Source organism: Oncorhynchus mykiss, chromosome 8 (assembly GCF_057628025.1).
Source record: "Oncorhynchus mykiss isolate SJ-2025 chromosome 8, ASM5762802v1, whole genome shotgun sequence".
Taxonomy (NCBI): Eukaryota; Metazoa; Chordata; class Actinopteri; order Salmoniformes; family Salmonidae; genus Oncorhynchus; species Oncorhynchus mykiss.
In genome coordinates this window covers 60,957,311-60,971,754 of record NC_143029.1, presented here as the reverse complement: position 1 = coordinate 60,971,754, position 14,444 = coordinate 60,957,311, and the positions used below count along the sequence as shown (strand labels likewise).

The 14,444-nt window shown below is 45.4% G+C and overlaps 1 protein-coding gene across 1 annotated transcript in view; it reads left to right on the top strand.

Annotated features, from left to right (window-relative positions):
- Positions 1-11,103, top strand: part of LOC110530240 (neuropilin-1a) — a 51,995-nt gene extending 40,892 nt beyond the window's left edge. The window contains exons 11-18 of the mRNA XM_036985814.2: positions 450-594; positions 1,624-1,806; positions 2,188-2,235; positions 3,575-3,721; positions 3,905-4,218; positions 7,254-7,347; positions 7,614-7,667; positions 7,981-11,103. Of these exons, the coding sequence (XP_036841709.1) occupies positions 450-594; positions 1,624-1,806; positions 2,188-2,235; positions 3,575-3,721; positions 3,905-4,218; positions 7,254-7,347; positions 7,614-7,667; positions 7,981-8,270 (1,275 nt within the window). The 3' untranslated portion in view covers positions 8,271-11,103. The remainder of the gene's footprint in view (positions 1-449; positions 595-1,623; positions 1,807-2,187; positions 2,236-3,574; positions 3,722-3,904; positions 4,219-7,253; positions 7,348-7,613; positions 7,668-7,980) is intronic.
- Positions 11,104-14,444: the final 3,341 nt, after the last annotated feature.

Sequence of the window (14,444 nt, the reverse complement as noted above, 5' to 3'; positions counted from 1 at the left end):
CAAATGGCACCCTATTCCCTATACAGTGTACTACTCTGGTCAAAAGTAGTGCACTTTATAGGGAATAGTGAGCCATTTGGGAGGCAGAGAGAATGTTTTTCAAGCTGCCACACCAGGCTTCACTTTGATTGAGGGTTTTAGAGGGAAACTTAAGAACCTAGGGCCTGGCACCATGGTGGTAGCAGGCCTGGTGTCCCGGACTCCCACTACCTGCTCACCGCACGGGCTAACCATTTTCACATGTCCTCTCGCTTTAAATAATATATTAAGGAGGAACTCATAGATCCTAGAGGTCTTCAAAGAAATGTGTTTTGTTTTGATAGAAAGTCGATTCTTTTTCAATAGACTGGAGCCTCAAGGTGTGTGTGTGTGTGTGTGTGTGTGTGTTTGCATGCATGCAAGTGTCTGTGTGAATCCTAACTAACAAACGTTCCTTTTCTCTCTTCCAGATCTTCATTGGGAACCAGAACCATGACACCCCAGAGCTGCGTACGCTGGGCCCTCTGCTTACTCGCTTCCTCAGGATTTACCCAGAGAGAGCCACCCCCGAGGGCCTGGGCCTCAGACTGGAGCTGCTGGGCTGTGAGATCCAGGGTGAGATAGTGCAAACATCTCACACACACACAGTTTTGGCTTAACAACGACAGCAACAGAGTGAACAAACAGATCTTGGACCAAACTAGTGTTATTTTAAAAAATAATAAAAAATAATAATACTAATTGAACATTTATTTAACTAGGCAAGTCAGTTAAGAACAAATTCTTATTTATAATGACGGCCTAGCCCCGCCAAACCCGGACGACGCTGGGACAATTGTGCGCTGCCCTATGGGACTCCCAATCACGGCCGGTTGTGATACAGCCTGAAATCGAGCCAGGGTGTCTGTAGTGACGCCTCTAGCACTGAGATGCAGTGCCTTAGACCGCTAGTAGACCGCTTACCCTAGTAGGGAGGAAGATGAGGATCAGTTAGTGGGGTAGTGGAGGGGAGAGGAGAGGAGGTGGAAAAAAGAGGAGGAGAGGAGGGGAGAAGAGGTGGAAAAAAGAGGAGAGGGAGTGTGGTGGCTCCCTTTATCTGTCTCAATCAATATGATCTCCACATCAAAGAAAGAGCACGAGAGCATCCGAACACACACTCACTTGGGAACAAGCACACACTCACACACACTCACAGGGCCACATTGGGAAATCCACTATGAGCAATCTACTCTAATTATTTCCCCAATTCTCCTTCACACCTTGATTCCAACCCCTCTGCAGCTACCAGACTCTCCACACTTGACTCTCCACACTCCGACTTTCTGTATCGATCTTGCTACCAGTAGCAACCAGCCTCACTCCACAGTCTCATGTTACCGGATCGTTTCCTATCTCCACCCAGACCATGTGCCCTGGAAGCCTGCTTGGTTTCACCATGTCAGTGTCATTAACATCTAAAATCAAACAAATGGCCATATCCCCTAATCCAATCACAAAGGTTGACCTGTAAACTGGCTGCTTACCACAACCAAACAGCAGAGGTATCATTTCCCTGAAGGATTCTTCTCTCTCTCTCTCTCTCTCTCTCTCTCTCTCTCTCTCTCTCCACCCCACTCACTCTCTCCTCTCTCCTTCCCTCTCCAGAGCCCACAACTCTCCCACCGACCACGCCTGTAGCGATCACGTTTGCTGTGACCACGTTCGCTGCCACCACGACCGCGTCTGTGACCACGCCCGCGCCGACGTCAGAAGAGTGTGACGACGAGCAGGCCAGCTGTCACAGTGGAACAGGAACAGGAGCAGGAGGGGAGGACTACGACCCAACAGGTGCCGACCACCAGTCTCCCTTGCTCTCTCTCTCGTCATCCCACTCTCCTTCTCACACCCACCCTTTCTCTATCTATCCATCCTCATCATGTCTCGCTCACTCTTCTCTACCCTACCCTAGAGGATTTATCGTTTGTATATCGTTGTATTTTACATTTGTGTTACTCTCCTTGTGTATTCATGTTTTGTCTTTTGTTGTGGTCCCTAGGAAGAATAGCTCCTGCCTCTGCAATTACTAATGGGGATCCAAATAAACAAATGTCTATCTGTCTAATATATCTGATCTATCTATCCATCAATTGTGTTTGTATCCCTGACTGGGGGTTTGACCCACCCTCTGATCCATGAACCCCACTGACTGTGCCCATCTGTGTCTGACAGGTGACACCACAGTGGCAGACCCTATCATAGAGGGAGACCGCATACCAGGTGAGAACGTCCATAAACTGCCGGCTCATGTACTCCACCCATCCATTCATGCATCCATCCTTCTCTCCGCCTCTCTTTTGTTGTCTGTCTATAAAGCAAATGAGGCAGATCATCATGGTTGGATTTTGACATGAAATACAGAACAGGATGGTAGATTTGACCACATAATTGATGTCATCCAAACTACAGAGATGTTGCCAGATCTATGTGTGCTGTTGACCAGTGCTGGGTCCTGGTCTAATGTTGTGCGCTCTAAAATAAATAGGCTGCCATTTGGAACACAGCCGGTGTTTGGCCTTGAGATGGAAAAACATAACTGCAGAAACAGAAAAAAGAGCCTTGAGTCTCAATTAACTGAGCAAAAGAGTCATATGACAACAACCAGAGGGCACAACAACAGTTAGTTATTCTCTGAGTACTGCAACAGCGTCTGACAACAAAATAAACATTCTTTGTAAAAAAAAAAGAAAAGGAAAAAAAAAAGATAGCTAATGTCAAACATGTGTCCATAAAATGTATATAGTATGTATAAGCTGGAAGTAGAAGCCTGGGTATTATTTTTTTATTAGTTTACTCCAATTAGGGGAGGGGTGGTAGGGTTAGGGGAAAATAAAAAAGAAGGAACATATGTTTAAAATAATTTACCTCAAAATGTATGTGGGGGATTGAAAATGATGGAGACAAAAGATTGATAGAAGCCACAATCTATCTGCAATATTAAAGCATTATTTTTACTCATAGCTGTAGCGTTAATTTTGATGCTGTGATTAACCACTGCCGCCATGTTATGTTTTGTCCCAAATGGGCCCGTTATTCCCTTTATAGTGCACTACTTTTCACCACGGCCCATTGGGCTCTGCTAAAAAGTAGTGCACTATATAGGGAATAGGGGCCCATTTGTAGCTGGCATAGAGGGGATGAGAAACGAGTTTTTCGTAGTGTACATTCTGGAAATGGTTTAGTCTTCATTACTGTTCTGTTTGTGGCACTACTTCATTCTCTCTGGAAGGTCCCTTCAGTCTTCCTTCTCTCTGGTACTAAACACATGTTGGATCTGTGAATCTGTCTTTTGTTTAATATGAAATATCGTATCTAAGTTTGAGTGCCTTCAAGTTACTGTAAGAAATTGTCATTTTCCTGAATACAAATGGTGTGCTTGCTTCTTCAGCTGTTCAAAAGTATTTTCATATATTTTATTTGTTAGAGGGAAATTGGAAATGACACGTTGTTACTACCTTACCTCACTCTCTATTCACGTCGTGTAACATTAAGTTAATAATAGTTACACTTAGCCAGAGGAAACAAGCTAGGTTACTTACAAGGTTGACCTCTTTTCCAGAGTACCTGTGGTTCGCGTGTGACTTTGGCTGGGCGGACAACCCATCGTTCTGCGGCTGGACACTGGAGACGGATGCTGGTGCTGGGTGGATGATTCATACCAGCGGGGCCCCTACAGTCCACAGAGGACCCAACCTAGATCACACAGGTGAGAGGACAGAGAATACATAAACACACACACACACACACAACACAGAGTGCACACACACGACACAGAGTGCATGTGGACACACACACACACACAATAATATTACTGTAGTAAATAAGCACTATCACAATGAACATGGACTCAGAAATAGCTACTTAGCTTGTCTTTTACTGCCCTCTAAAGGAAGTCCAGGAAATTTCATCTACATGCTGCTGGCTACTGAGACCGAAAGGAAGGAGGAGGAGTCAGAGGAGGAGAGGATGGAGGAGAGGGTGGCACGCCTAGCCAGCCTGCCCGTCACCGCCCCTGATGCAGACCTGTGTGTGTCCTTCTGGTACCACATGTTCGGGGAGCACGCCGGCACCCTGCACATCAAACAGAGCAGGGAGACAGAGGAGGGACGGACTGAGGCACTGCTCTGGACTGTCAGTGGACACCAGGGCAGCCGATGGAGGGAGGGACGAGTGCTGGTGCCCCACTCTAACAAACCCTATAAGGTAAAGCACTAGGCTATAGACCTTGGTCATGAGTCTGTTAGACCTCGGGTTAGGTTCCAAATGGCACCACATTCCCTTGTAATAAACCATATGGGCCCTAGTCAGAAGTAATGCACAATATGGACCCTAGTCAGAAGTAATGCATTATATGGGCCCTATGGTCAGAAGTAATGCATTATATGGGCTCTATGGTCAGAAGTAATGCATTATATGGGCCCTAGTCAGAAGTAATGCACTATGTGGGCCCTATGGTCAGAAGTAATGCATTATATGGGCCATAGTCAGAAGTAATGCACTGTGTGGGCCCTATGGTCTGAAGTAATGCATTATATGGGCCCTAAGGTCAGAAGTAATGCACTATGTGGGCCCTATGGTCTGAAGTAATGCATTATATGGGCCCTATGGTCAGACGTGATGCATTATATGGGCCATAGTCAGAAGTAATGCACTATGTGGGCCCTATGGTCTGAAATAATGCACTATATTGTCACGATCGTTGTTGTAAGACTTGGACCAAAAGCAGCGTGGTTTGGGTTCATCATCTTTATTACGTGAACCGGCAAAAAACAATAAAGAACAAAACAAACGTGAAGCTATGCAGTGCTCAAGGCAACTATACACAAACAAGATCCCACAACAAACAGGTGGGAAAAGGCTGCCTAAATATGATCCCCAATCAGAGGCAACGATAGACAGCTGCCTTTGATTGAGAACCATACCAAGACAACCTAGAAATAAAGAAACTAGAATGCCCACCCTAGTCACACCCTGACCTAACCAAAATAGAGAATAAAGGATCTCTAAGGTCAGGGCGTGACAGTACCCCCCTCCGGCCGCAAAACCTGACTCTATAGGGGAGAGTCCGGGTGGGCATCTAGCCTCGGTGGCGTCTCCGGTGCGGGACGTAGACCCCGCTCTGCGTGCTTCGGTGGCAACTCTGGTGCGGGGATCGTCGCCAGAAGCTCCGGACCATGGATCGTCGCCGGAGGAACAGGACCGTGGATCATTGCCGGGGACTCCGGACCGTGGATCGTCGCCGGAGGAACTGGGCTGTGGATCGTCGCAGGAGGAACCGGACCATGGATCATCGCCGGAGGATCCGGACCGTGGATCGTCGTCGGAGGAACCAGACCGTGGATCGTCGCCGGAGGCTCCAGAATGTGGATCGTTGCCAGAAGCTCCAGACAGGGAACCCTCGCTGAAGGCTCTGGACTGGGAACCCTCGCAGGAAGCTCCGGACTGGGAACCCTCTCAGGAGGCTCCGGACTGGGAACCCTCTCAGGAGGCTCCGGACTGGGAACCCTCTCAGGAGGCTCCGGACTGGGAACCCTCGCAGGAGGTTCCGGACTAGGAACCCTCGCAGGAGGCTCCGGACTGGGAACAATCGCAGGAGGCTCCGGACCATGGATCATCACTGGAGGCTCCGGACCATGGATCATCACTGGAGGCTCCGGACCATGGATCATCACTGGAGGCTCCGGACCATGGATCATCACTGGAGGCTCCGGGCCCTGGATCATCACTGGAGGCTCTGGACCATGGATCATCACTGAAGGCTCTGGACCATGGATCATCACTGGAGGCTCCGGGCCCTGGATCATCACTGGAGGCTCCGGACTGGGAACCGTCAGCGGAGGTTCCGGACTGGGAACCGTCGTCGCTGGAGGCTCCGGCCTGGGATCCGTCGCTGGAGGCTCTGGACTGCAGACCGTCGCTGGAGGCCTGGTGCGTGGAGCTGGCACAGGGCATACCAGGCTGGGGAGAAGCACTGGAGGCCTGGTGCGTGGAGCTGGCACAGGGCGTACCGGGCTGTGGAGGTGCACTGGAGGTCTGGAGCGTAGAGCTGGCACAATGTGTCCTGGACAGATGACAACCTTCGCACGGAAAGTGCGGGGAGTTGGCACAGGACGCACCGGGCTGTGGAGGCGCACTGGAGACAGTGCGTAGAAATGGCACACATTGTACCGGAACGATGACACGCTCCTCAAAGCGAGTGTGGAGAGCTGGCACAGGACGTACTGGGCTGTGGAGGTGCACTGGAGACACGGTGCGTGGAGCCGGAACAGATGGTACCGGACAGATGACACGCTCCTCAGGACGAATACGGGGAGCTGACTCAGGTGGCATTGGACGGCTAACACGCTCCTCAGGGCAAATGTCTTGCCTCCCCAGCCAAACCAACAGCTCTTCCGCTTCACTCTCTTCACATTTCGCCAACCACTCCTCGAAGGTCTCTATCTCACCCCTCCGTTCACTCTCTCTCAATCTATCCAATGCTTCCTCCATAGTCTCTAACTCACCCCTCAGTGTCGCCGACAACCCCGTGTTCCTCCCCCCCCAAGAAACATTTGAAGCTGCTTCTTGGGCCTATGTCGTGGCCGCGAACCCCGATGCCGTCGCTTTCCCTCCTTCACTACTTCCGCCTGCTTCCGTGGCAGGCTTTTGTCTCCTGCCGTTATTTCGTCCCAAGTCCAGGATGTCCTCGACTCCTGGCTTTCCTCCCAGGCCCAGGATCCCTGCTCCTACTGGGCATGCTGCTTTGTCCGTTGGTGGTGGGATCTTCTGTCACAATCGTTGTTGTATGACTCTGACCAAAATGCAGCGTGGTTTGGGTTCATCATCTTTATTACGTGAACGGGCAAAAAAACAATAAAGAAAAAACTAACGTGGAGATATGCAGTGCTTAAGGCAACTATACACAAACAAGATCCCACAACAAACAGGTGGGAATAGGCTGCCTAAATATGATCCCCAATCAGAGACAACGATAGACAGCTGCCTCTGATTGGGAACCATACCAAGCCAACCTAGAAATAAAGAAACTAGAATGCCCACCCTAGTCACACCCCGACCTAACCAAAATAGAGAATAAAGGATCTCTAAGGTCAGGGCGTGATATATGTGGGCCCTATGGTCTGAACTAATGCATTATATGGGCCCTATGGTCAGAAGTAATGCATTATATGGGCCCTATGGTCAGAAGTAATGCATTATATAGAAGTGTTTCACCTATATGTTTATGTTGTTGTTGCTAGGTGGTGATTGAGGGAGTGGGAGACAGGAGCACAGGACATATCGCGCTGGACAATATCAAGATCCTGGATGGACTCACAACAGAGGAGTGTAAGGGTAAGTGTCACTGCCCTGGTCTATAACTCTCTGCTAGGGCTGCAGCCTGGTTGGAATATTCCTGGAATAAGTAGGAAATACGCAGGAAATGCAGATTCCTCCAACCAGGATTTCTAGAAAGACTTAGACATTTGGGAAAGTTACGGGAATTTTGCAACCCTCTTTGCTCTCTGGTTTTAGTGCTTTATTACACTTCTGATCCTGCTTAAGATGTGTAACAACTCAAATAACGTGGCCATTTTGGATGGGTGTTGTTCCCCCTTTAGATCCAGATATACGCGAGGCTCCTACGTCCCAGCCAACAGAGATCTGCATATACCGTAAGTACACTACCTCAGTGCTCATTCATGGTTGTAATATTTTTTAGAGCTTGTGGGTGACGAGCCTCCTAAAGTCTAACCTATGCTATGCCTATATGTATCCAGCGGTTCATAGTTTTTTAAGGCTCTTTCCATCCTTAAATAAAGTGAAGCGAGACAGGAAAGGAAGGAAGAGAGATGGTGTGCTAGACGGGCCGTGGGCCAGATTCAATCCCACACCAGCACTGGCATACATGTGTGTTCCGAAGGCAGCGGCAGGAACTGATAGACCACCCCAGGCCACTAAAGTCATTTTTTTCTGTCTCAATTTCAGCAATAGACCCGTACTACCCAGCGGTAGTGGAGAACAGCGAGCTGGGTGGCCCAGGCAACATGCTGAAAACCCTGGACCCCATCCTCATCACCATCATCGCTATGAGCGCTCTGGGGGTCTTGCTGGGGGCTATCTGTGGTGTCGTCCTCTACTGTGCCTGCTCACACGGCCACATGTCCGACAGCAGGAACTTGTCGGCTCTGGAGAACTATAACTTTGAGCTGGTGGACGGAGTCAAGCTAAAGAAGGACAGCAAGCTGAATGCACAGAACAGCTACTCAGAGGCGTAAGCTAAAGGCGTGAGCTTCCTCTGAGGGAAGGAAGCATAAGCAGCCTCATAGCTGGAGGAACTAGACCACCGGATGGAGGGTTGGGACCCAAATGGCACCGTATTCCATATATACTGCACTATGTAGGGGATAGGGTGCCCTGTAGTGCACTATGTAGGGGATAGGGTGCCATTTTGGATGCAGTCAGCCGTAGAGATGGTAGGAGGTTGTGACCGAGTCGTGATATTCTCAGGGGCTGCAGTGAAAGGAATTTACCAGTAGGGGGCACTGTGTATAAAGAAAATGTGTACAGCAAAAAGGATTATTTAGTTTTTTGGATGTTTTGTGACGTGCTTTGTTTTTATGTAATCAGATGCTGGTGTTGAGACCAATTAATATGAAAGTATTTATCATGTTTTTGTTATTTTTCTTCTGAAAATATATGATTTTTCATTTTTCTCTGAAGTCAATACTGTTTCACAGAAAGAAAGAGCATAAAAACTTTGATTCACTAACCTGACGTGCGGCTGGCTATTCAGCTGGCCATGTTATGTTTCTGTTGTATGTCGGCATCGATTTGTGCATTTTGTGCGTGTGTGAGTGTGTGTGTGTGTGTGTGTGTGTGTGTGTGTGTGTGTGTGTGTGTGTGTGTGTGTGTGTGTGTGTGTGTGTGTGTGTGTGTGTGTGTGTGTGTGTCCAGAGGGGTGCTTGCCCTGGCCCTAGACCTGTGTCTAGTTCCGACAGTGCCTTTTGAAAGTTTGTGTTGCCTTTTCTCTACTGATTCTGTTCATAGCAGTACATAGGCGTCCACTGGTAGTGTCTGATTCTGTTCTGATCAGAGCAGTACATAGGCATCCACTGGTAGAGTGATTCTGTTCTGATCAGAGCAGTACATAGGCATCCACTGGTAGAGTCTGATTCTGTTCTGATCACAGCAGTACATAGGCATGCACTGGTAGAGTCTGATTCTGTTCTGATCACAGCAGTACATAGGCATCCACTGGTAGAGTCTGATTCTGTTCTGATCAGAGCAGTACATAGGCATCCACTGGTAGAGTCTGATTCTGTTCTGTACATAATTATGTATAAGCATCGGCTGGTAGAGTCTGATTCTATTCCGATCATAGCAGTAAGTAGGCATCCACTGTTAGAGTCTGATTCTGTTCTGATCATCATAGCAGTACGTAGGCATCGGCTGGTGGAGTCAGATTGGCAGGACTTCATGCCATCCCCATAGTACATGACACATCCAACTTATTGTACATAGGTTTTAATATATTTGAGCGGCCTTTTATATATATAAAAAATACAAACTGCTGCAGTATCCTTTCTTTGTGCTCTCTGTATCATAGGTGATGTTGTCTGGATGTCCTCATGTATTTAATGGGTATTTTGTGTTGTTATGTTCCATTGGTGCTCTACAATGCTGCCTGGGAAAAGAGTGTGTTATTATGGCCAATGGTTATATTCGCTACAAAGGCCTAACAAGAAGAGAGTGAAGAGCCCATCGGCTGTGTCTGAAATGACACCCTATTCCCCAGAGTGCACTACGTGCCCTGGTCAATAGCCGTGCACTATATAGGGAATAGTGTGGCATTTGGGACGCAACCATACAACAGACTGGAGGGGGTGAAGCATCTCTAGGAGAGAAAAAAATGCTGCTATGACAATACTTGGGCCAGTTTCCCAGACACAGATTAAGAATCTCTTTGAGAATGCTTTTTAGTCCAGGACAAGGCTTAATCTGGGTTCTGGGGAACTGGCCCTACATGTCTATGGTGGAATGATGGACCTTGCTAGAATGAAAGATACTCTTCTGTCATGCTGTTTTCATGTACTGTAGCTCACATCCTATGCGCTCTCCTTTTGTCTGTATTGAACACTAACGTAAAGAGTTCATGCAAAACAAAGTACTATATAAAACGGCAAAAAACATGGATCCAAGGTTCAATGAATGGATGTGATGTAGCTCTACCGTTTATTCCTTCGGCCGGGGTCTATTTGAGCTTCTATGTTTCGCCTCTGTCATGTTTCCTTCATTCAGGGAACCTAGTTAGACAGATGCTTCATGGTTCTGCTTTGAGCTCTTAATGGTATTCCATATTCCACAGGATTAGAATCATTCGAATTAGAATGAGTCATTCCTGTTTCTATGGTTCCACCTCTCAAAAATGTAAGGGCCTCATGTTTTGGTGTGGTCCTCTTCAATAGGAAAGGATGCTGCAGCATTAGATGTGAAAACAATGTTGCACTGATATATTTAAAAGATCTTTGTGTTGTTTATGATATTGTTTTGTGAAAAAAAAATTGAGAGAGAGAAAGCGAGAGAAGGATAAGACAGTGTTACAGATAACTATTTTATATGGTTTCAGATGACATGATATAATTCTGAAATGTACAATTATGGAGATGTTTTTCATTATTGAAAAAGCTATACACGTCTCTTTACTTACGTAATGTTTATATTTAGTTGGTATGTTATATCACCTTGTGTTTTTGTACTGTCACAAATGTCTGTGCCATTTTTTTCTACAAAATGTTTTTTTTTCTTCAATACTGCTAAATGTAATTTGCCATCCCAGATATAAAAAAAAGGAAAGAAAAAATGATTAAGCAGTTAAGGCCTTATTGACTGATGTAATTATGTTTCTATACTTGGACCCAAATGTCCGCATTCCCTATACTGTGCAATACCTTTGTCCTGGGCCCATAGGGCTCTGGTCAAATGTAGTGCACTGTGTAGGGAATAGGGTGCTATTTGACTCCCTGGTCAGCTTCAAGACCTACGTAGTTTCTGACTGATCAATGACTACTACATTCCAAAGAATTGGATCAAATAAATGTTTGAATAAGATTCATTCTTTCAAGTGGGTTCAGTTCAAAGATAAGGGGCAAATCCTAACTTCCATTTATGTCTAATTTACAGTGCCTTGCGAAAGTATTCGGCTCCCTTGAACTTTGCAACCTTTTGACACATTTCAGACTTCAAACATAAAGATATAAAACTGTATTTTTTTGTGAATAATCAACAACAAGTGGGACACAATCATGAAGTGGAACGACATTTATTGGATATTTCAAACTTTTTTAACAAATCAAAAACTGAAAAATTGGGCGTGCAAAATTATTCAGCCCCCTTAAATTAATACTTTGTAGCGCCACCTTTTGCTGCGATTACAGCTGTAAGTCGCTTGGGGTATGTCTCTATCAGTTTTGCACATCGAGAGACTGAAATGTTTTCCCATTCCTCCTTGCAAAACAGCTCGAGCTCAGTGAGGTTGGATGGAGAGCATTTGTGAACAGCAGTTTTCAGTTCTTTCCACAGATTCTCGATTGGATTCAGGTCTGGACTTTGACTTGGCCATTCTAACACCTGGATATGTTTATTATTGAACCATTCCATTGTAGATTTTGCTTTATGTTTTGGATCATTGTCTTGTTGGAAGACAAATCTCCGTCCCAGTCTCAGGTCTTTTGCAGACTCCATCAGGTTTTCTTCCAGAATGGTCCTGTATTTGGCTCCATCCATCTTCCCATCAATTTTAACCATCTTCCCTGTCCCTGCTGAAGAAAAACAGGCCCAAACCATGATGCTGCCACCACCATGTTTGACAGTGGGGATGGTGTGTTCAGCTGTGTTGCTTTTACGCCAAACATAACGTTTTGCATTGTTGCCAAAAAGTTCAATTTTGGTTTCATCTGACCAGAGCACCTTCTTCCACATGTTTGGTGTGTCTCCCAGGTGGCTTGTGGCAAACTTTAAACAACACTTTTTATGGATATCTTTAAGAAATGGCTTTCTTCTTGCCACTCTTCCATAAAGGCCAGATTTGTGCAATATACGACTGATTGTTGTCCTATGGACAGAGTCTCCCACCTCAGCTGTAGATCTCTGCAGTTCATCCAGAGTGATCATGGGCCTCTTGGCTGCATCTCTGATCAGTCTTCTCCTTGTATGAGCTGAAAGTTTAGAGGGACGGCCAGGTCTTGGTAGATTTGCAGTGGTCTGATACTCCTTCCATTTCAATATTATCGCTTGCACAGTGCTCCTTGGGATGTTTAAAGCTTGGGAAATCTTTTTGTATCCAAATCCGGCTTTAAACTTCTTCACAACAGTATCTCGGACCTGCCTGGTGTGTTCCTTGTTCTTCATGATGCTCTCTGCGCTTTTAACGGACATCTGAGACTATCACAGTGCAGGTGCATTTATACGGAGACTTGATTACACACAGGTGGATTGTATTTATCATCATTAGTCATTTAGGTCAACATTGGATCATTCAGAGATCCTCACTGAACTTCTGGAGAGAGTTTGCTGCACTGAAAGTAAAGAGGCTGAATAATTTTGCACGGCCAATTTTTCAGTTTTTGATTTGTTAAAAAAGTTTGAAATATCCAATAAATGTCGTTCCACTTCATGATTGTGTCCCACTTGTTGTTGATTCTTCACAAAAAAATACAGTTTTATATCTTTATGTTTGAAGCCTGAAATGTGGCAAAAGGTCGCAAAGTTCAAGTGGGCCGAATACTTTCGCAAGGCACTGTATATTTACAGTGGGTTCCATAGCAGACGACAAGGGACGTTGAAACATCGAAATCCTTTCATTTTCAATAGAGGGAAGCGAAGTGGGCTGGGGCGTGAACAGGGCCAAAATTGAGGATAGCTGAATTTTATGCAAGTACTCTGCCATTGACCAATCACTTTGGCTTCCAGCCTCTGCTAGTACCTAGCATGCTTTTTGTTTGTTAGCACCCACATGAGGGTGACGCTAGTGTGGCTATATGATTTAATGCTGATAGTGGAAATCCCCTGTTAGCTCTGGATTCAATCAATATTGCAAAAAAATCCACGTTAAAATGTAAAGGTCATTTCATAATGAGCCGACATATGCAACATTTACCTTGAATGCAGTCTCCGCGGACGCGGGAACCCTACCTTTAAATTTCAAACGCGGATCTTCCGCAATACTTCTGCTATATGGATTGAATCCAATATAAATTAGACTTAAATGGAAGTCAGGATTTTCCCCATCTACGGACTTGTCTCTTTCTCGTGTGGCCTGTGGAATTTCTACATTGAACACTGGAGGACAGTGTTGTATAAAACGCTTTGTATTGCAAAGGCTGTAGCATTACCTCCCCCAAATCAATGGCAACAAATCAAGAGCATCATCACTCAGTTTCTCATTCAGTAGATTAGGGCATACATGATCAAATAAAGTAATTACCAGCGCTACTCAGTTCCTGTAAAGTTCAGTTGTTGCAGGTAGAGAGAGATACCATTTCCTGAGAAAGCCACCATGATTAAGTGCCATCACCCCCATAGAGCTATCATGCATAGAGCTAAACTTAATATCACCATAGAGCTATACTTAATATCACCATAGAGCTCTACTTAATATCACCATAGAGCTCTACTTAATATCACCATAGAGCTATACTTAATATCACCATAGAGCTATACTTAATATCACCATAGAGCTCTACTTAATATCACCATAGAGCTATACTTAATATCACCATAGAGCTATACTTAATAAAGGCTTTATTCTTCCACCAATACACACCAAAGACAGCATTGAATGCTGAATGTACAGCAATGTAAGGCTGTCCTCAAAGCCCAAAACAAGGAAAAGGCATTTTCCTGAGAATGTCCTTTAGAACCACACTTCCCACTGACAACACTTGATAGGGCAGGCCTACCAAAAGATGTCCTATTTGTGCTTCTCTCTCTTAGTGGGTTTGCTGCACTCTGTGTGACCTGACATTCCTCCCTGGTTTAGACAACATATGTTTTTAACATAACTTGTGCACTGGAACTGAGGACCTAAACACAAAGTACAGATATCCTGATTGGGCATTTTTTAATGACAAAAGACAAACAAATATGACAAGCAACGTTTGAAATGTTGTTTTGGTTTTGACTAATTATTTGGCTGCACAATAACATTATCCTAACATCATCAACTACATTGATTAGAATACAAAGGACTATCATTCTGTGTTAATGTAATCTCTTTCACTTGCAGCTTAATTGGAACCTAGATTCATTTATCATTACTTATTCATTGATAATTTACTCATTTAATTGAATTATAATGTATGACTCATACATTAGCCCTGATTAAGTTAAACATGTATTAATTATAGGATGGTAATTAGGAGGTACTAGATGAGTGGCTGATGATTTGGGGG